Source organism: Sciurus vulgaris (genome assembly GCF_902686455.1).
Source record: "Sciurus vulgaris genome assembly, chromosome: 8".
NCBI lineage: Eukaryota > Metazoa > Chordata > Mammalia > Rodentia > Sciuridae > Sciurus > Sciurus vulgaris.
This window is the reverse complement of record NC_136468.1, coordinates 79729383-79753024: the sequence shown is the minus strand read 5'-3', so window position 1 is coordinate 79753024 and position 23642 is coordinate 79729383. Positions and strand designations below refer to the sequence as shown.

Genomic DNA, 23642 nt, shown 5'->3' with positions numbered 1-23642 from the left:
TTTTTAAAAAATCATATATGGAGTCCAAAGATCTTTCTGAATCATTTCTGATAATCCACAATAACATGTTTTTCAAAAATCATACTGGTAATCACCAGCGTCATCTTGACCTCTTTTAATTTTTTCAGGATACTTTTTTTACATATCAAGATTTGGGGGTTTAGTTGCATTTTCTGTTTAGCTAATAGCAATGTTTTCCCCCTTAAGTTCACTGGAAATTAAATAGTTATTAATTAATTAAAATAATGTACATACATTTATGAGTGATTATTTATAACTTGAGATAATAATACTTTATAACTCATTGATTTGCTCACACAATTTATCTAATTGTATGTAATATATGTAAACAATTCCTAGGAAGAATACCTAGATAATTATCCTTTTCTGTGCACATAGTATCTTTCTATCCAGTTTTGTGTCATGATGTGAAGGCATTGTAAACTATAGGTAGAGATCTAAATTTAAGTTAAAATTTCATTGTATGCCCTTACAGGTACTAAGAACTCAATTGAGTCAGTAACTGAGATAGTACCTCTATCAGGCTAAGTATACACTTATACTTGCAATCCCATAATGTACTTCTATGCCTGGCAATTTGAAAGTTTATATCTTTCTTCCCAAACATCTATTTAAGACAAATCCTATGTTTGTGAATGTATTAGAACATTGATGGACTCTGCTTTATGCTTACGAAATTGTTTCCTTGAGAATTAGGCATTAGTTACCTGTGGAGATTTTTCCATCCCCTTGCTAGCCCTAGTCCCCTCCTAACACAGGTGCTTAGACTGTACTCACAAAAAATTGGGGGTACATATAGAGAGAAAGAAATTGATTGCATGAAGTATCAATGGTAGGTTACCCCATACAAAAGATACTTGTGAAATTGTATCCCTTTAATCACCTTGTAAGTTGTATTAGCTCCACTTAACATCTCTTCTGTGAAGTATGAGAAATGTAGAATTGTAAAATATGTTTGAAGGTATTCTAACCATTTTTAACATAGGTTGTAGGTTAAAGTGAAATCTATGCCTTTTTTACTTCTAAAATTCTCTTCTGTGAACATTATAACCTAGGGAGGTGGCAGTTTTCCCTCAAGCTACACATTTGAAATGTGATAATTAATACTTATCTCTTTAGAATTCTACATGTGTGTTCTTATGATGTGGCTTATTTACAGTTTTTAAAAAAGTAGTGTTGGAAATAATGCCAGATTGATTCGAACACACTGTTCTGGTGAACCAAAATCTGTAGTATATAGAATTAGAAATACAAAAATTAGTTTCATCTTTTAATCTTTGTATTTCTCTTTATCAGTGATAGAATTTTTAAAAATCCTCCTTCATTCTGCTTTGTGTCCTTTGGTTCTACTCTGGGGTATATTCTGACAATGTCCTTCCTAAATTGGATATTCCACGAAGCATATCTGCAGTATTATTTACTCAATTTAAGCCATAGAGTAACCAGAACTTCCAATCCTTTTACAGTTATCTTGAATTTCTGTTTTATTGTAGTCACTAGTTACTCCACCTTTTCTAGTTTTTTTTTTTTTTTAATGAAACATAAAGAAATTTTGTCTTCTTGCTATTATCTTTTAATATTATGCTATCTGTTCCTTAAGCAATGAGGTTCGGTTTTGTTATTATTATTTTGTTTTTTTCTTTCTGCATGGTACATAATTTGTTTTCCTTGACAGCTTTTATGAGATTTGGTGCTTTCTAAAATATATTTTCTTTAGTTTTGTACAACTGATTTTGTGTTCTTTTTCTTTGTTAAAAATCTCAGGGAGAGATTTTTGGTTTTGTACTTCTTTGATTTCTTTAGATGTCTTTACTTAATTAAAAGTATTTGGCATTTGTACAGTCAAAATATCAAGTTTTGTTTCCTATCCTTCTGGAGAGTTTTTTTTTTTTTTTTTTTTTTCTTTTTTCAACATAAAATCTAATTTATTTCAGTTTGTTTTTAATCTAGAGATGGGCCAACAACTCTTCTCATAGTTTTCAAAGATTTGATCATAATTCTAAATCTCATGTCTGTAAAACTGAAAAAGAAAAAGAAAAGAAACAGCATTTTCCAACTTAATTGTTTATGGTTTTTTTTCAAAAATTCTTGTTGAAAAATGTGAGAAATTTATTTTTACAAAGCACTTAATTAATGTGCTTGGTATCTGTTTGCAAATCATTTCACCATGTGTAATGTAGCATGTACGAATTGGTGCATGAATGTCAGAGTTCATCTGAATATTTTTACCATGTATTGTTCCTCTGTTAGAATGTCATCATTCAGGAGATTTGGTGTTCCTATCATAGTAGGTGGAAGAGGGCATAAAAATATTATGTGGTAAAAATATTGTGTGGTGGTCATTTAAAATATTTTTTTACTTTTTTAGTTTTTTTGATAGAACATTAGGATATATTTTGACATAATCACAAAAGCATGGAATATAATTACTCTAATTCAGTCCCCTGCACTTTGCCTCTGCTCTCCTCCCTCTCCTCTACTTATCTCTCTGCAGTTTGTTCATAGTTTTTTTTAATTATTGTCTTGATGTTGGGATTCTCTGTGCTATATTCTTGCTCATGAAATTAGCCCTGCTCTCTTCTTAAAGGAGACCAACCTGAGACCTTAACCCCACAGCCTCAATGCTGTGCTAGTCACTTAGCAATACTCTCCTAGCTCCCTTTGCCTCCAACATCCTTCTCACTCTCCTTTTCATTCTTACTGACATCTGCCTCTGTCATGTCTACCTTTATCTTTTTCCCATATTTCATCTATGTAAAATGTTGAGTCAGTGGTCAGGTTTCAGAATGATTTCACTGAATCTTTTCCTCTCCCCTTTTTTTTTTTTTTAAATTTTTAATTTTTAATTTTAATTAAAAATCATAAATTTCATAGGGCAATGTTGTTTGATTCATTTGTTATTTTTTCCCCTTCCCCCCCCCCCTCCTACCCCTCTTTTCCCTCTATACATTCCTTTCTTCCTCATTCTTACCACACCCTCCTTATTCCTAACCCTAAACCTAACCCTAACCCTAACAATAACCCCTCCTACCCCCCACCCCCGTATGTCCTCATCCGCTTATCAGCAAGATCATTCGTCCTTTAGTTTTTTGAGATTGACTTATCTCACTTAGCATGATACCCTCCAATTTCATCCATTTGCCTGCGAATGCCATAATTTTGTCATTCCTCATGGCGGAGTAATATTCCATTGTATATATATGCCACAGTTTCTTTATCCATTCATCAACTGAAGGGCATCTGGGTTGGTTCACAATCTGGCTATAGTGAATTGAGCAGCTATGAACATTGATATATCTCTGTATCTCTGTACTATGCTGATTTTAAGTCCTTTGGGTATAGGCCAAGGAGTGGGATAGCTGGGTCAAATGGTGGGTCCATTCCAAGCTTTCTGAGGAATCTCCATACTGCTTTCCAGAGTGTCTGCACTAGTTTGCAACCCCACCAGCAATGTATGAGTGTACCTTTTTCCCCACATCCTCGCCAACACCTATTGTTGCTTATGTTCTTGATAATCGCCATTCTAATTGGGGTGAGATGAAATCTCAGGGTAGTTTTGATTTGCATTTCTCTTATTACTAGAGATGTTGAACATTTTTTCATATATCTGTTGATTGCTTGTACATCTTCTTCTGTGAAGTGTCTGTTCATTTCCTTAGCCCATTTGTTGATTGGATTATTTGTATTCTTGGTGTAGAGTTTTTTGAGTTCTTTATAGATTCGGGATATTAGCGCTCTATCTGAAGTATGATTGGCAAAGATATTCTCCCACTCTGTAGGCTCTCTCTTCACATTACTGATTGTTTCCTTTGCTGAGAGAAAGCTTTTTAGTTTGAATCTATCCCAGTTGTTGATTCTTGCTTTTATTTCTTGGGCTATGGGAGTCCTGTTAAGGAAGTCTGCTCCTAAGCCAACAAGTTGAAGGTTTGGGCCTACTTTTTCTTCTATAAGATGCAGGGTCTCTGCTCTGATTCCGAGTTCCTTGATCCATTGTGAGTTGAGTTTTGTGCAGGGTGAGAGATAAGGGTTTAATTTCATTCTGTTGCATATGGTTTTCCGGTTTTCCCAGCACCATTTGTTGAAGAGGCTATCTTTTCTCCATTGCATATTTTTAGCCCCTTTGTCTAGTATGAGAAAATTGTATTTATTTGGGTTTGTGTCCGTGTCCTCTATTCTGTACCATTGATCTACCTGTCTATTTTGGTACCAATACCATGCCGTTTTTGTTACTATTGCTTTGTAATAGAGTTGAAGATCTGGTATTGCGATACCACCTGCTTTGCTCTTTCTACTGAGGATTGCTTTAGCTATTCTGGGTTTCTTATTCTTCCAGATGAATTTCATAATTGCTTGCTCTATTTCTGTAAGGTACATCATTGGGATTTTAATTGGAATTGCATTGAATCTGTTTAGCACTTTTGGTAGTATGGCCATTTTGACAATATTAATTCTTCCTATCCATGAACATGGGAGATCTTTCCATCTTCTAAGGTTTTCTTTAATTTCTTTCTTAGTGTTCTGTAGTTCTCATTGTAGAGTTCTTTCACCTCTTTTGTGAGATTGATTCCCAAGTATTTTATTTTTTTCGGTGCTATTGTGAATGGGGTAGTTTTTCCTAATTTCTCTTTCTGAAGATTCATCACTTATGTATAAAAATGCATTGGATTTATGAACATTGATCTTGTAACCTGCTACTTTACTGAATTCACTTATGAGTTCTAAGAGTTTTCGGGTGGAATTTCCAGGTTCCTCTAAATATATAATCATGTCATCAGCGAACAGGGATAGTTTGAGTTCCTCTTTTCCAATTCGTATCCCTTTAATTTCTTTGGTTTGTCTAATTGCTCTGGCTAGAGTTTCAAGGACGAGACAATGTTGAATAGAAGTGGTGAAAGAGGGCATCCCTGCCTTGTTCCAGTTTTTAGGGGGAATGCTTTCAGTTTTTCACCATTTAGAATGATATTGGCCATGGGCTTAGCATAGATGGCCTTCACAATGTTAAGGAATGATCCCACTACCCCAATTTTTTCTAGTGTTTTGAGCATGAAGGGATGCTGTATTTTATCGAGTGCTTTTTCTGCATCTATTGAAATAATCATGTGATTCTTAACTTTTAGTCTGTTGATATGGTGAATGACATTTATTGATTTCCGGATGTTGAACCAACCTTGCATCCCTGGGATAAAACCCACTTGATCGTGATGCACTATCTTTTTAATATATTTTTGTATGCGATTTTGCTAAAATTTGTTGAGAATTTTTGCGTCGATGTTCATTAAGGATATTGGTCTGAAATTTTCTTTCCTCAATGTATCTCTGTCTGGTTTAGGTATCAGTGTGATATTGGCTTCATAGAATGAGTTTGGGAGGGTTCCCTCCTCTTCTATTTTATGGAATACTCTGAGAAGTATTGGAATGAGCTCTTCTTTAAAGGTTTTGTAGAACTCGGCTGAGAACCCATCTGGTCCCGGACTTTTCTTTGTTGGTAGGCTTTTGATGACCTCTTCTATTTCATTGCTTGAAATTGATTTATTTAAGTTGTGTATATCTTCATCGTTCAGTTTAGGCAATTCATATGTCTCTAAAAACTTGTTGATGTCTTCGAGGTTTTCTGTTTTGTTGGAGTATAGATTTTCAAAATAGCTTCTAATTATGTTTTGTATTTCACTCATGTCTGTTGTGATATTTCCTTGTTCATTCCGAATTTTAGTAATTTGAGTTTTCTCCCTTTTTGTTAGCATGGCTAAGGGTTTATCAATTTTGTTTATTTTTTCAAAGAACCAACTATTTATTTTGTTAATTTTTCCGATTGTTTCTTTTGTTTCAATTTCGTTGATTTCAGCTCTGATTTTAACTATTTCCTATCTTCTGCTACTTTTGGTGTTGGTCTGCTCTTCTTTTTCTAGGGCTTTGAGCTGTAGTGTTAAGTCGTTTATTTGTTGATTTCTACTTCTTTTGTTGAATGTGCCCCATGAAATAAATCTTCCTCTCAGTACTGCTTTCATAGTGTCCCAGAGATTTTGATATGATGTGTCTTTGTTCTCATTTACTTCTAAGAATTTTTAAATTTCCCTCCTGATGTCTTCTGTTATCCATTCATCGTATAATAGTGTATTATTTAATCTCCAAGTATTGGAGAAGTTTCTGTTTTTTATTCTGTCATTTATTTCTAATTTCAGTCCATTATGATCTGATAGAGTACAAGGTAGTATCTCTATCTTCTTGTATTTGCTAACAGTAGCTTTGTGGCATAAAACATGGTCTATTTTAGAGAAGGATCCATGTGCTGCTGAGAAGAAAGTGTATTCGTTCTTTGTTGGATGGTATATTCTATATAAGTCGGTTAAGTCTAAATTATTGATTGTGTTATTGAGATCTATGGTTTCTTTATTCAATTTTTGTTTGGACAATCTATCCAGCGGTGAGAGAGGTGTGTTAAAATCGCCTAGTATTATTGTGTTGTGGTCTATTTGATTTCTGGATTTGAGAAGGATTTTTTTGACGTACATGGATGAGCCAATGTTCGGGGCATAGATATTTATGATTGTTATGTCTTGCTGATTTATGCTTCCCTTAAGCAGTATGTAATGTCCTTCTTTATCCCTTCTGACTAGTTTTGGCTTAAAGTTCACATTATCTGAAATGAGGATGGATACTCCAGCTTTTTTGCTGTGTCCGTGTGCATGGTATGTTTTTTCCCATCCTTTCACCTTTAGTCTATGGGTATCTCTTTCTATGAGATGAGTCTCTTGCAGGCAGCATATTGTTGGATTTTTCTTTTTAATCCAATCTGCCAGTCTATGTCTTTTGATTGATGAGTTCAGGCCATTAACATTCACAGTTATTATTGTGATATGATTTGTATTCCTATTCATTGGACTCATTTTTGTTTTTTGACATGATTTGGTTTCTCGTTTATTTGGCTATTCCTTTAGGCTAGTTCCTCCCATTGCTGATTTACATCGTTGTTTTTCATCTCTTCCTCATGGAATATTTTGCTGAGAATGTTCTGTAATGCCGGCTTTCTTTTAGTAAATTCCTTTAGCTTTTCTTTATCGTGGAAGGATTTTATCTCATCGTCAAATCTGAAAGTAAGTTTTGCTGGGTATAAAATTCTTGGTTGGCGTCCATTTCTTTCAGGGCTTGGTAAATGTTGTTCCAGGCCCTTCTAGCTTTTAGGGTCTGGACTGAAAAATCTGCTGATATTCTTACTGGTTTTCTCCTGAATGTAATCTGATTCTTTTCTCTCGCGGCCTTTAAAATTCTGTCTTTATTTTGAATGTTAGGTATTTTCATAATAATGTGCCTTGGTGTAGGTCTGTTGTAATTTTGCATATTTGGAGTCCTATAAGACTCTTGTACTTGGTTTTCCATTTCATTCTTGAGATTTGGGAATTTTTCTGATATTATTTCATTGAATAGATTGTTCATTCCTTTGGTTTGTTTCTCTAAGCCTTCCTCAATTTCAATTATTCTTAAATTTGGCCTCTTCATGATATCCCATAATTCTTGTAGATTCTGTTCATGATTTCTTACCATCTTCTCTGTTTGGTCAACCTTGTTTTCAAGATTAAATATTTTGTCTTCAGTATCTGAAGTTCTGTCTTCCAGGTGATCTATCCTATTGTTTATGCTTTCTATGGCGTTTTTAAGTTGGTTTATTGTTTCCTTCATTTCAAGGATTTTCGTTTTTTTTTTTCAGTATCTCTAACTCTTTATTGAAATGCTCTTTTGCTTCTGTTATTTGCTCTTTTAACTGTTGATTAGTGCGTTCATTTAATGCCTTCATTTGTTCTTTCATCTCCTCATTTGCTTCCCTGATTGTTTTAATTATGTACATTCTGAACTCCCTTTCGGACATTTCTTCTGCTGTGCCGTCATTGGGTATTATTGATATAGTATCTAGGTTTGTTTGGGACATTTTCTTCCCTTGTTTTCTCATATTGGTCAGATGTCAATGGGACTCTGTGATATTGTAGATTTCCTCTTTTGGCTTATAGTGACCCTGTAGATTTCCAGTGTATCACCTACCAGTCTTCAGTAGCCAGAAGTCTTGGATTAATTTGATAAGGCAGTGCTTCCAAAGAATGCTGCCCCTAGCCTGCTACCGGTTCCAGGGAGAGAGACCTGGAGAGGTCTCTTGTTGCACAGCCCTGGTTCCAGAGGCTGGTTGTAGGTTGGAGGTCTCCACTGGCTTGGGGACTTGTGGCTGGCTCTGTGTAGACAGGCTCTCACTGGGTGATTTGCCCCGAGAAGCTAGCCTAGAGAGGCGCTTCCTGCCGGAGGGGGCTGGGCTGCTTGGGGGAGTCCCTGGCGCCCTGTGCTGGTCACTGAAGCAATCTGCCGGCGGGCTGGAGCTGGCAGTGGGGCGGCCCGAGCTGGCCACGCTGCTTCTGTGCAGAAGGGCTCTCACTGGGGGGCCTGTTCCGAGAGGCTGGAGGATCTGTCCCTGTGGGCGGAGCCCACCGCCAGACTGCACCGAGCTGCCTGGGGGAGATGCTATCTGCCCTGTCCCACTCTACTAAGCCACTCGAATCCGGGCCTGCCACCCAGGTGAGCTTTGCTACCTGGGAGAGACTCACCCCGTGGTTCTATCTTAGTCCGAGTCTCTCAATGCCTCCCCTTCTTGAATCCTGAGTTCTGGGGCGACTGGAGATGCAGTCACCCTCTAGTCCGCCATCTTGGATTGCCCCGTGGCAAAAGCCTGCAGCTGGAGGGGTGCAATGCTGCCTGGAGAGGTCTCTGGCTGCCCATCCCTGGTCCCAGAATCGGCTTACGTGTGGAATATCTCCCCTGGCTTGGGGACTTGTGGCTGGCTCTGCGTCGAGAGGCTCTCACTGGGCGGTCTGCCCCGGGAAGCTAGCCTAGAGAGGCGCTTCCCGCCGGAGGGGGCTGGGCTGCTTGGGGGAGTCCCTGGTGCCCTGTGCTGGTCACTGAAGCAATCTGCGGGCGGGCCGGAGCCGGCAGCGGGGCGGGCTGGAGCTGGCAGCGGGGCGGGCCGGAGCTGGCCGCGCTGCTTCTGTCTTCTGGAGAGTTTTATTCCTTTTTATATCTCTGTACATATTTTCTTCTATATATAATTTTTATATTCTGTCATACTAAAATATGATTTACCTTTCTGATTTGTAACTTCTTTTTGTGTTCTATATAATGGGCTTCAGATTTTCTTGATAAATTCTAATTGAACATATAATGTATCCTAAAAATAATTTTTAAAAAGAAATCTAAATAGTTTTATCCTTTCTAGTTGTTGATTTTATCTGCTTGTTTTCTTTTCAGTGTCTGCGTTAAATATCTGATTGATTTGTATTGTGATTAAAGTACATAATGGCTAATTCCAGTTGCCTCAGTTTGTTTTGGAAAACTGCTTTATTCAGAATTTCATTAATAAGACAGTGAAAGCTTTTATTCATTTTCTAAACTCATTAGTCAAATTTTTAAATCATATGTGTGAGTGTGAAAATACATTTTTTAAGACACAGAAGACAATGTGTCTTTGTTTTTAAGATGCAATGATACATAGTACAGACTGAAAATGGTTGTATATTTAATGTATTGCAATATGCATTTTCCTGAACTTCTGGGCTGAACAATATATCTGATACAGTGAAATCATAGTACAATACCTTTTTCTCTTTAGATGGACACTTTTGTAAATCCACTTCGAAATTCTATGAGGAATGTTTCAAATGCAGTTAAATCCCTTCCTGATAGTTTGGCAGAAGGAATGACTAAAATGTCAGACAACATGGGCAAAATGTCAGAAAGATTAGGTCAAGACATAAAGCAGTCATTTTTCAAGGTAAGAAGATACTCTCAGTAATGTCTAAAACAAACTAAAATTTAAGTCAACTACGATGTATTGAACTCCTTGCTTTAGATTTTCCTTATTTTCTTTGAAAGTACTTCAGATGTATAACCTCATAAATGAAAAGCAGGAGCATAAGTTTTTATCAGAAATGGATGCTGAAAATCCAGTCACTCGTCAGTCTTTGCTATCATAGTCTTCTAAAATCCATTTAAAACAAAAGTTATACTTTTTTACTATTTTATTTCCTTATGCCATTTTTAAGTCTGTAACACTATAAATTCTGTAGCAAATGAGTAAATGTTATTCACAGATAAGTTATACTAGTCTCTCAGGAAACTCACAATCTAGTTTCTCCTGACTCATATGAGGGAGAGACCACCAGATATAAGGAAGAAAAAGTCTTTCACCACTGTCAGTCTCTGGGTCTGTGCAGTACTGTGTATGTTCCTCCTAGTGGCTCAGAAGTTTCCGAGGAAGCTTTTTCATCACATTAGCAGATAAAGCTATTGGAGCAAGTAGTTTGTTGCATTTCTAATTTACATTTTTAAAATAATTTTGATATATTCTTTAAGATTGTAGTCAAAACTGTTAAACAGAAAGCTATTAGAATTTTCTACTTATTGAGTCAGGTTTGAATGAAGGGCAAATATATATAAACAGATATTCCTTGATGTAAAAGGCAATTCCTAAAATAGTGTGGATAAATCATAGTTTTCTATCAGTTCTTATGCTTTCTCTGGTGCTTTATTTTTATTTCTAATGAGGGGAAATATACTAACACTGAAACAAGTGACAGTATCATTTCTACTGTCAGCTGTTTGTGACTTTGTGCTAAAGTCATTGAACTTTTCCGATTTTTTGGTCTTTTATCAGTTAAAATGGGTGATGGTGATGTTCCTTCCTGTGGCTGACAAATGATTTTCAGCTAACATTGCTTTCTTTTTTCTGTCCCTTTAACTTATCTAACAACTAGTTAATTCCTTAAACCTGTTAACATACTATCAAGAGCTTTTTGTGGTATAAGAAGATTGGAATTCTGTTCTCTGGCTATGCTTTTAACTGTTTAGTTCTCAGTTCATTTAACCTTTCATAGTTTTAAATTCTTCTACAAAGTATGGATGTTTGACCAAGTAAACTCTCCTTCCAAATTCAAATATCAATTCATTTATTAAAGAAAAAAACTTTTGGGTAATTAAAAGAACACTTTTCTATATAGGTTTCCCATTCCAGATTTTTAAACTTTGCTTGTATACGGCACCAAAAATCAAATCAATGCTGATATTTTTTTTTTGGTTTGTTATTATGTTGTATTCTTTAAATACCTGCCTTGTTGTGTTAATTTTTTTCTTTTTTCTTTTTTTTTTTTTTAAATATTAGGTGCCTCCTTTAATTACAAAGACTGATGCAGATCCTGAACATTGTCGAGTCTCAGCTCAACTTGATGATAATGTGAGTTAATTTTGTTCTTGGTAATAAGTATAATAGTTGTAATTCAAAGCATACTTGGCAGATCTTCTTATCTTTTTAATAAATATTTATGTATCATTCATATACACATATTGTGTTAAGCTTGGTAAATTTTTTAAAAACTGTACATGCTCATGTAATCTTCACTCTAATCAAAATAACAGAAAATTACCAGTAGTCTAGAAAGCCCTTTATGTTCTCTTCTTGTCATGACTCTTTCCTCACTGGAGATAATCTCAACTCTAACTTTTACCCTGCCTTTGTACTGTATATAAGAAAAACTGTAAAGTAGGTACTCCTTTAAGTCTGGAGTACCTGTACCAGCCTATGTAAATGTGCTTTCTTTGCTTAACATTATGACATTCTTCCATGTTGTTTTCTATGAGTGTAGTTGCTTTGTTCTTGTGGCTTTGTAATATTCCTTTTTGTAAATTGAATACAATTTATTCATTATGTATAGAACTCTTATGAACATTCCAGTACATGTTTTAGGAATAAAAAAAAAAAAAAAAAAAGCACTTGTTTCTGTTACGGCTATACCTAGTGATGAAATTTCTGGATTAAAGGGTAAGCACAAATATTAATGTTAGTACTTTTTTTAGACTATACCACTTACAATGTTGCCAGCAATACATGAAAGTTTTAATGCTCTACATCCTGGCCAATATTTTTTGTTTAATTTTAGCCATTCTGGTTGTTGTATTTATGATGTATTTCATTTCTCCGATGACTGAAATGTTGAACCATTTTTCACGTTTATTGACTACTTGGTGCACTCATGTATGTTTAGATCTTTTCCCCATGTCTCTATTGGCATAGCTGTCTTTTTCTTTTTATTACAAATGCTTTGTATAATCTGTGCTCTGTGCCTACTGCAAGGTCATGAAATGTCCTGTGACTTTCTTTAAAAATACTTTTTGTTTTATTGTGCTATCATTTATACTTGCAGTTCATATGGGATTAATTATATTTATGGAATGAGGTAGGGGTCCTGTTGACCCAAACACCATTTACTGAAAGGGCCTGTTCTTCCCTATTTTGTGTTTCTCTCTTATCATAATTCAGATTATCATATATATTTAAATTTGTTTTTGGGCTCTGTATTCTGTTTTATTAGGCAGAATTATTTTGAAGTTTTATAATCTCCTTTAAGTTTCTGATTGAATTTATTTATAATAAACTGTCTTAAGATATTTGCCTTTTTCAAGATTATAATATTTTATTATGAGTTTTGCTTGTATAATATCCATGACATCATATCTTTTTGTTTGTGGTGTTTACAGTTTAACTACTTATTAGAACTGTTGTATGACACCACGCTTATGTAAATGTGCTTTATTAGAGAATGGAGCAGTATTTATTCTACCTTGATAATGGAATGAATCTCCCTCTCCCTTCTGGTTTGTTTAAGCAATTTTACAATTATAATATAAATGTATATAATATAATGTAAATATATTTGTAGAATAGAAAGTGCACTAAGAAAATGTTTACAACATGATAATGAGAAATGTGTAACTCATGCTTTTTTCTATATTTAAATTACAACGTTGATGAGAAAAATAATTGGGAGGAGTATCTCAGTGAACTGACAATTTTGTGTAATCCTAAATCTTTACCTGTTTTTTACTTCCTGCACAATTTCGCACATGAAAGCATTCCACTTTATTTTTAATGTCATTGAATTCTCATAATGAAAGTATACTAATTTTTAGTTGTTAAAAGATAAAAGAAAATTCTAGTAGATTAGTGAAATGTGGCTTTGTAATGTTAATTTGGATGTATGCTGGATTGAATTTCAGCTTCTTTTCCCACAGAAACATATAAATATTCACAACTGAACACTTTATTCTGTATTGTTTTATTCTGTTAAATACAGAGATATTGAGAATATTTCATTCTTATGAAAAAAATCATAATAAACTAAGCAAAGAGTTGCAGTTGCTTTATAAAACTAGTACAGCCTCTATAAAAGTTAGAAGAGTTAAATCATCTTTTGTTGTGTCATCATGAACCACTTTAAGAAGTTTTGTTTTCTTTTTTTTTTTTTTTAACTACAACCTTGGTATTTGCTCATTATTGTAAAATTCTCTATTCTGGAAAAAATGGCTACTAAAATATATATTTTCATTCTAAATTAGAATGAAATATCAAATTTTGAAGGCTGTCTTGTAACTTGTTCTCTGATTTATTGAAATAGTACCAGTTTTTTTGTAAAAGCAGCAAAAATAATCATTCATAGAAGATAGCTAACTCTGATACTTTTATTCTTATTTCTTTGTATATTTTGTCAGGTGGATGACAATATTCCACTTAGGGTAATGCTGCTTCTTATGGATGAAGTATTTGACTTAAAAGAGAGAAATCAGTGGTTGCGAAGAAATATCAAAAACCTACTTCAACAGCTTATTAGAGCTACATATGGTGATACTATAAACAGGTACATCCCTCCATACCTTTGGCACTTGATCTTATTCATTATTTATCTTTTAAACTTTTACTTCTGGAAATAGATTGTTCCAAATTCCTGGTGGAATTACCTTCTCTGGGTATTAAAGCGGTGTATTGCTCTCAGAGATAATTTATACCCAGATTAGTCTGTATGCTTTATAAAAATTGTGTTTATTTTATTTATCTTCTAAAATTTTAAGTCTACTCATTTAAATTTATTTACTTTCAGAAAAATAGTTGACCATGTTGATTGGATGACCTCACCTGAACAAGTAGCTGACTCTGTGAAACGTTTCAGGTATATCTTAAGACACAGTCACTTCTTTCAGGTAGTACAGAGTTTAGCATTGTTATCACTAATTTTCACTGCTTTTATTTCTTTCTGGGCCATACGTGGTTTTAGTCATCATTGGTGAGCAGAAAGAATTGTAAGCATTATAATAAACATTTGTCTCATGAACCTATTTATCTTTGTTTTATTAAAAGAATAGAAAGAGTATAAAGAAAAAAATGAGATGATTAGCTACATTTTATCATAGTACTGTGGTTTTAAGATAATTAAAATTAGTATATAAATTATGATATAATGAAATAGTAGTTTTAGAGATTAGTTTTTTTCAGTTGTAGTTTACTAACCTTAATTTTAGGTGAAACTTTCTAGGAAAGTATATCTCTCTCTAGCCATCGTCTAATTTATAATTAAATATTTGAGCCTTTGAAAATAATACATTTAAGCAACTTCAACATAGTAATTTCTGTGTTCATACCACAAAAATATATTGAGACCCTCCTCTTGCCTAGCACTCTGCCAAGTACTGAGGAGTGAGAGATAAGATATTGTACCAGAAGGCAAGCACACATAGTAGAAAAATAAGCCTGTTTTGTAAAAGTGAAGATAAGCAGTGCATACAAATTCATGGCATCATGTACTTTGAAGGTAAGGAAAGGAAGTAGGAAGGGAACTATCAATACTGAACACTAACTGTGTGCTTGGCTCTGTGCCCAGTACTTTATACTTTATAATTTTATTCTATTTTACAAGGTAGAAATTTTTTGTCTCTACTTTATGATAAGAAAATTGAAGATTAAGAGAAGTAGTTTCCCCAAAGGCACTTATGATAGAAAAATAAGAAATCTGTCTTTTCTGCCAAGTTTCTGCCCTCTGTACCATACTGTTTCCAGAAATTGGAATACGTGCCCTGGCATGTTCATTTTATTTCAGAGTAAGCAAATGATGTTCCTCCTTAGCAGTGATTTCTAGACTCGGCTGTATGTTGGAATCACCCAGAGAGCTTTAACAAGTACTGATCCTTGCAGGGCTGGCTGTCTTAGTTAATCAGGTGGAAGGCCTGGACATTTAAGACTTTTTAAAACTCCCAGGTATTTCTAATATAATGATTGTTCTGGGGAGTCTCTCTCTCAGATCAATTCCACATAGAACCGTAGATACCACTCATTTCCTGCCTTTAGACCAAACATTAAGAAACAGGAATCAAGTATAATGGGAAAGTCAAGGTGAATGGGTTATTGTATGTGTGATAGAACTACTGTACTCAATCCGGGTATAAGTTGGGGGCACAGAATTTCGTTTTATGTTGAATTAGTTGTAAGGAAAATGTAATGGCCAAGCTGAGGGAGAATAGCTGCTAAACTCCAAGGTATCCAAATTCAAGATCTCATAGGCTTGGGGATGAATTGTTCAGTCAGCAGGTGCTCACTTTTTTTTTTTTTAATTTATTTGTATTTGTTCTAATTAGTTATACATGACAGTATGATGCATTTTGACACCTTATACATAGATGGAGTATAACTTCTCATTCTTCTGGTTGTACATAATGTAGAGTTTCACAGGTTGTGTAATCATATATGCACATAGGGTAATAATGTTCAATTCATTCTAGTATCCTTTCTACTCCCATACCATATACCTCCCTACCTTCACTCCCCTCTGTCTAATCCAAAGTACCTCTGCCCCCTCACCCTTATTGTGAATTAGCATCTAAATATCACAGAAAATATTCATCCTTTGGTTCTTTGGGATTAGCTTATTTTGCTTAGAATAATATTCTCCATTTCCATCCACTACTGGCCAATGCCATAATTTTATTCTTCTTTAAGGCTGAGTAATATTCCAGTGTGTATATATACCACAATCTATTTATCCATTCTTCTGTTGAAGGGCACCTAAGTTGGTACCATAATATAGCTATTGTGCATTGAGTTACTGTAAACATTGATGTGGCTACATCACTGTTTTATGCTGATTTTAAGTTCTTTGGGTGTAAACCTAGTAGTGGGATAACTGGGTCAAATCGTGGCACCATTACAAGTTTTCTAAGGAATCTCCATACTGCTTTCCATAGTGGTTGCACCAGTTTGCATTCCCACCAGAGGTGCTTGCTTTTGAGTTTAAATCTGGATATGTTTGTATATTCGTTTTGTTGTCTTTGTTAGTGTTTCTGGGCTACCAGAGGGCAGAAAGTGTCTGCTTTTTTTTTTGTATATCCTTTTACACCTAAAATTAAATCTTGCACTTAGTTGGTGTTTATTGAATATCATTATAACTATATAAATTTTCAGAAATGTTTTCTATTTCCAGTTACATTTGTATTTTCTATAGAAATTTGAAATGATTTTATCACCTTATGTCATTAGGTAATGAAGATATTTACAAAGTTTTTTAAATCTTAAACAGAGATGCATTTTGGCCAAATGGCATTTTAGCAGAATCTGTTCCATGCAGAGATAAAGCTATTCGAATGAGAACAAGAATTGCAGGAAAAACCAAATTACTTGCAATTATGCCAGGTGAGTGAGCATATAATTTTAATTCTGAATTCTTGGAATTTATCATGCTAATGTAGCTATTTTGTTTTATTATAATAATCACTGTCTCAATGACTTACTATAAAACTGCACTAGGTATTTCTCATATATTCTTAAATAATCAACTGTCCTGTAAAAACAAAACACTATTATACAGCCGTATATTTGTGGAAACAGTGCTCAGAGAAGCCAAATAACCTGCCCAAGATGTCTTAACTCCTAAGTGACAGTACTGATTCATCTTTGAGTGATTTGAAAACGTGCTTTTAACAGATTTTCTCTGCTGCCTTGAAACATTTTGATAATTAAATCATTAAATAAATATGTGACAGATGAATGGCCTAATAAAAGAATATGAAATGGGGATTTTTCAGAAAGAATTTTTGTTCTACATAGAAACAACTCATTGGTCCGTTATTAATCTTCAGTCATGTAAAGTTTAATCCCAAAAGGAACACATAGCACATTTTGTTGGTCTAATTTGAGGTACTTGCTTTGGATATGTTTTTCTCTCTTAGAAAAAATGTGTTCCATTTGTCTTCTTACAAGAGAGGCTATATGTATAATATGAAAACTGGTTTTATATGGCTAGGAGGAGGTTTTATCCCTTATTTTTTATGAATATCTTTAAAATACCTAGATGTCTTTTCTCTGTATTATAATTATGGATGTAGAGAATGGATGAGACATATTTATAGACATATTCATAAATACTTTCAATTTCTGTGCTTATACTTTTTCTCTTATAATTTAAAATTGCTTTTAATGTTGTCTCTTCTGTCAGTTAAATTAGAAATTTGCCACATAACTGTTAATTCTTGCATATATACTATTGCATTTGGTGTTGTAAAGGAATAACATTTTAGAAAAATAAGCAGTAACTTTTAGAATATTTTTTCATATCTTGTATTTGTGCATATAATTGTACATAGTTGTAGGACTTGTTGCATGTGTGTATGTGCTCACAATATAACAATACAAGATATTTCATACTTTTATGATAACCAGATTGTGCTATAGACAAACTTAATTATGCAACTGGAAGGAATCTTAATTCACTTACTTAGTAAATAATTATTGGAAGTGTATCATGCTGACATTGTTGTTTGTACATATCATTGCTCTCCTGAAGCTTACATCCTCTTAGGAAGACACACAAAAACAAATAATTAAGCATAGTATGAAAGTGGTAATACTAAGAAGAAAAATAATTCAGGGAAAGGAAATGAGTAATGTTAGGTGAGTTGCATTGTAGATAGGATGACCAAGGTAGGCTTCACTGAGAAGATGACATGGGTGTGAAGATCAAAGTAAATGAAAGTAGAAAAGATAAGCTGTTGCCTGCTTTTTAGTAAACTTACAGTATATTTCCTTTAAACTATATTATACTCCTGGGTAGGTACAGATCTTTTGGAAGTTTGATGTTCCTTTCTAAATGAACAAAATAATATTGATGGTATTCGGGCTCTGATTATGAATGATTCTAGAATAATCATATGTGTTGGTCCTCTACTCTAGAATCTCTGTAACTTCATGGGTGAGCTACAAACTTTCTTGCCCTGATATTCATGCCATCTTTACTTTTCCATTCTTTTTTCCACTTTCTCTTATAGGAATCCTAAAATTCAGCCATACTTTTCTACCCCAGTTTCTTAAACATGATTGTTACTTTTACATTTACTATTCATTTGTTCATTAATGTTTTTTCCACCAGTGCTAATTCTTCATCTCTTTATATATCAGAATCTTGCCCAAGTAGCAAAGTCTACTTGTTCTTATTATCTCACAATAAACATTTTATACTTTTAATAATTTTAAAATATTTTTTAATATTTTCGTGGCACTCTTACTATGCTACAGTTTGGTTTTTTTTTTTTTTTTTTTTTTTTTTTTTTTGAATTGTGGATTTATGGGTTTATTTTCCTTGTGTTCCAATGAAACATTCACAATCATGGATTAGTTTGTTAACTTACAGCATTTCTGATAGTTCATTAGATATAGCAACAATGTTTATATAGTGTTTCAGAATTTACAGATCACAGCTTGTGAGGATATCGACTATCAGAAATCCCCACTTAATAGAAGAGGGAACAGAAAGGATATCACATGGGCATTACAGGATAGGATTGTGGCTGTAATTTGTACTCTTTGAGTCTGCATCCTTACTCTCTACATGTCATGTTCCCAGTATCTACTGTATAAGTGGATAGTAAGTACATGAATGCAGACATGCATAAATTTTAAGTCTCAGTTATAAAACAGCTGAAATGTGTTAACTGGATGCCTGCTGTTTATCAGTTACTCTGCTGTGTGCTTTACATACTTCATTTAAGATAACTTAAGTCTCACTTGCCTTATTTAAATAATGAATTCTGTGTTTCCGCCCCCCCTTCATTTAGATGAACTGAAGCACATCATTGGTGCTGAGACAACACGGAAAGGCATTCTTCGTGTTTTTGAAATGTTTCAGCACAACCAGTTAAATAGGAGAATGGTTTATGTCTTCTTGGAAGGCTTTTTAGAAACCTTATTTCCACAGTATAAATTTCGTGAACTTTTCAACAAACTGCATTCACGGTCAAAGCAGATGCAGAAATATAAACAGAAACTTCAAACTACTCAAGCGCCTTCTTTACAAAAAAGGTGACACTCCAATCTATGAAGCTGGTGTTCATTTTGTCCAGGACTAATGGTATGGACAGATCTTCTGGGGCTTAACTCATAAACTGTTGTGTCTGCACCAGTCTTTTAGTGTCTCAAAGTAGAATATTAATACATCCATAAGACTCTGGTTCTTCTCATTCTCTTCTATAATCCAGCCACTACCAAGAGAGATTTCTGTGTCTTACATGATTTGGTGCATAATTTGCAACATTGAGAGGATACTGCCCTCATCTCATGCAAGAATGACATTGGTCTCTTCCTTTTCAAACTAATCAGCATTCTCCAGCAATGACAAAGTGCCAGAGTGTATGTATATATGAGAGCTAAGGAAAGCACAAACAATGGTTCACAGATAAACTGTCTTAATTTGTTTTAATAGTTGGAGACTGTGCAATGTATGATTTGGATAATGATTTTGTAGGTCTTTGTCATCATTTTTGATGTAGTATGGACTTGCCAGGTAAATGATCTTTGAAATATCTGTTTCAAGTATGGGAAAAGTGACAGAATGCCCTTAAAGAATGAAATAACCTTATTCCCAAGTTACAGTTTTGTAACATTAAAGAAAACAGTATGAAATGAAACCAACTAGAAATAGAATTTGGTTGGATTTATTATTCATTGGTATAAAAAAATTTTAATGAATTCTTTTTTGCTTTAAGGGCTCTGTTTTGCTCTATGGTTCTCAGTTGTTAAGTTTTCTTTTGGCATTTTGTGTGCAAAAAGAAGCATGTGGTAGCTCTCATTTTAAGTTTCAGAATTATCAGTTTTATCTTTAACAGATTACTGATTATACTGAAGGGGAATAATTTGTTGGACGAACTGCCAAATACATTCTGTCCTTCTAAAATGTGGAAATTAAAAGAAAACAGTACTCTATTGAAAGTTACCATATGATAATTTTAAATTGTGATCTAGACATGCCTTAGGTAACTACAAAAATAGCAAATCAGAAGATTAATGAGTGTATTAGACATGTAAACATACAAATTCCTAATTCTATTATGTGTACATAAATGAAAATAAATAATGAAAACAGAACTGTACTATTTTTAAAAATATGCTTTTATTTATATTTCGCATAATGTAAAATTCTAAATAAAGCTAGTAGGCAAAACCCCTTGGTGTATACATTTAAGTCCCTAAAATAATTTTATACCAACAAAACAATACTTTTTCCAGTTTTGAAGCCTCTACATTTCCTAGCTTCCTCACTCTGTTTTGTCCATCTCTAAAGTCTTCATATCCTTTTGTGTGCAGGATTTCTGTATAATTTTAAATACTTCATTGACTAAAGGTTCGGATGTGTCAGCTTTTTTTTGTTCAAAAAATCTTTAACACTAAAACCTTAAAATATTGAAGCTACTTATTAGACCACTGAGCCAGGATCCTGGTATTAAAAGAATGACTGGGTGCTTAAGCTAAAGGGACAGAGCATTGGTATCCCAGTTATTTGGGAGTTTTAAGATTGGAACAAGATATTAGTGTCTTGTTTTCACTTAGATCCTACTTATAAAGTGAAGCCTATTAATGGGATAAATCCTTCCTTTAAAGCTTTATAATAATCATATTTATTAATGATGCTGTTGTGCGTACTTGTAGTGTGCACATGTTCAGCATGTGTTGCATGTCTTCAGAATTACATTAATGAAATCCCTTACATTGCAACTTGCAAGTGAGAAAAGATCCTCAGTGGCTGTGGTGGAAGAATTATTTCTTCTACTTAGTCTGTCTCCCTGTCCCCACCCCTCCCTGTGCCCCAGGCTTTAAAAGTGGGATATGTGAAACCTGTCTGTGGAAAGCATCAGCATGGCCATAAGTGCAATGATTTTCATACATACCCATTTCAAGTATATTTTTGACATGAATAAATTAAGTGTATACAGAAGAATTCATGTAAGAGCCTAGTATGTACATGTGGGAAAAAAGTTTCTATATAATGTGTGGAACACTGGCTGTCAACCAGGGAAAGAAAGGTCATGTAAGATAGCAAATTTTCCTAACAGAGCCCTGCAAGTTAACTGCAATCATACCAAAAACTATTTGAGTAAATGGGTTTTTAAAGTAAATTTTGTTTAAAAGAGTTTATATTTCAAAAGCAGAAATGTCAAATGGTAGTCTATAAACGGTGATGCATCTTCTCTATGCACATCTGTGTTTTACATCAGAGAGAGCCGTGGTCATGGTAAAATAAGAGATACTTTTTAAATGACTTGGTCAAGCTGTGTGTAAAATATTTAACTCATACGTCAAGTACAGTGTACTATGTTTAATAAAGTTGTTACATTGAATGCATTTATTGCATATATGGATATATACATGAAGAGGCAGTTATGTCTTCTGATATTTGATTTTTGAATGTGTTTTTAAGTCAGTGGTGCCTTTAGGCAATGAACCTTCAAAATTAATCATTCTTTGTTTGGGTTTTCTGATTTTTCAGGTAATATGTAAACTACTTAAAAACCATCATAGTTTATTCACCTAAAAATTTGATTGTATGATTTAAACATAGCACTTAGATGAGCATTTCCTATAATTAGGGTGTTCCAAATAGTTGCTGAAAATAATTGTGCCATTGACCAATGGATGCACTTGGCTAGCCTTAATTTTTTTAAAAAAAAGAAACATTAAAAACTTTCCTGAATATTTCAGTTTGCTCATTTTAAGTTTGTGCTGCTTTAAGGTGTTTGGAAAAAAAAAAAATCATACAGTTAAGTGCTACCAGAAAATGTACCAATTTTTTAAAAAAATTAAGAACAATATAAATTTCACAATCTAAAATTTTAATTTTGTGCAATATTTTAATTTTATGCATGTGTATTTGAGTAATTGTAAAATAAATGAATTTTTAATGTTTTGAGATGTAGTTTAAACTGTCTTCTTAACCCAACAACTTACATTCCGTTGTTGCTGCATCCTCTTATTTAAGGACTTGTTTTAAAAGTCTTTTTGTCACTCCTTGTAAAACTCTTTTATTATTGGCAAATTTTGCTTATAGGAGCATGGCTCCTGTATAATAAGGGAAATATAAAGAGCACATTTAAGGATTACAATTGTTAAAAGATACCTTGTGCATATCATTGTACAGTAAGCGTCAACTGTGTGCCTAACTGTTCTATCAATACTTTCCTTCTTAACGAAGAAGAAACAATCAGAATGTCAGTTATTTTTATTACCTAAAAAGAAGATGAAAAATTTTATTTGGTTTGCCTTATGTTCTGTCCATTAGGAAATACTAATAAAGTATTAACAAACATTTTCGTTGAGTTTATTTAGTTATGTATTTTTGTTACTTTAAAAGCTTGGTTAATAGTTTTATTTCTGGTGTCTATATGTATTTTATTTCATATTTATTTTAGAAATTAAGCAATTAAGATTCCAGGATGATAGGTGAGCTATTGAGTGGTTGGTTACTTAAGCCATCCAACATTAATTTTCCTTTTATGGGGCAAATAACTAACTATCACAACATTTAAAAAAATCTTCATACTGTCCTAGCATATCAAAGTATAAAGTCATTTTCCCACAGACAAAATTATAATTAGTAATTTATTAACACTTTTTATCATTTCTAATTTATATTTTGGCTAATATTTTAGACAATTTCTGTTTTTCTAAAATGCAGTACATTTAGTACTCAGCAATGTATCTATACCTGGTTGGTCATAATATTTGTAGCTTTTGTGGAGTTATATCCATGGACTTCTCAAGAATTAGATGTGATAACTGCCACCTCACCAGGGACTAGTGTAACATCTCTTAAAATGATAATATAAGTCCCTTTAAGATATTCTTGGGGACTGGGGCTGTATCTCAGTGGTAGAGTGCTTGCATAGCATGCAAGAGATACTAGATTCAATCCACAAGACTAGCAAAAAAAAATATTCCTGGGGAAAATGTTTTATACTTTTATATAAGAACTATCTAAACCCCCAAAATGTTCCTTCACAATTCAAATGATTATATCAAAGGAACTAAGAAATATTATGGGAAATCTGTTTAACATTGCTTACCTCATTTTTCAATCTCAATTAACCACAGAATCTTTTAATATAAATAGCCCAGGAAAGCAGTTTGAAAAAAAGATCTATTGGGGGAGAGAAAACAATCAAAAGGAATCATAGCATCTTTTTAGTTAGGGAACATAAAGGGACTGAAAAAAAATCAATGGATTTGGAACACATGATTTTTTTTTTAAACCTGCTATTTCATGGGAAATTTAACCTTTTGAGGGAAAAGGTGGAACATGTCAAGTTAACAACTAATTATATAGCAGATATTAGAATGTGACTCAACTGAGAGTAACAGATGATAGAATGCATCTCATGAGAAGTGGGAAAGATTTTGCTGGTGTGATCAAGAGTAGTAACTGGAAAATGCAAGAGGAACAAAGTGATGTCAT

At 33.7% G+C, this 23642-nt stretch overlaps 1 protein-coding gene across 1 annotated transcript in view; it reads left to right on the top strand.

The window, feature by feature from the left end:
- The window catches only part of LOC306667646 (sorting nexin-13-like), a gene marked incomplete at its 5' end in the record, with an annotated part of 38773 nt that extends 17238 nt beyond the window's left edge, over nucleotides 1-21535 (top strand). Inside the window, 6 exons of the mRNA XM_079150384.1 lie at nucleotides 9662-9823; nucleotides 11210-11281; nucleotides 13594-13739; nucleotides 13980-14048; nucleotides 16446-16558; nucleotides 18976-21535. Of these exons, the coding sequence (XP_079006510.1) occupies nucleotides 9662-9823; nucleotides 11210-11281; nucleotides 13594-13739; nucleotides 13980-14048; nucleotides 16446-16558; nucleotides 18976-19223 (810 nt within the window). The 3' untranslated portion in view covers nucleotides 19224-21535. The remainder of the gene's footprint in view (nucleotides 1-9661; nucleotides 9824-11209; nucleotides 11282-13593; nucleotides 13740-13979; nucleotides 14049-16445; nucleotides 16559-18975) is intronic.
- Nucleotides 21536-23642: the final 2107 nt, after the last annotated feature.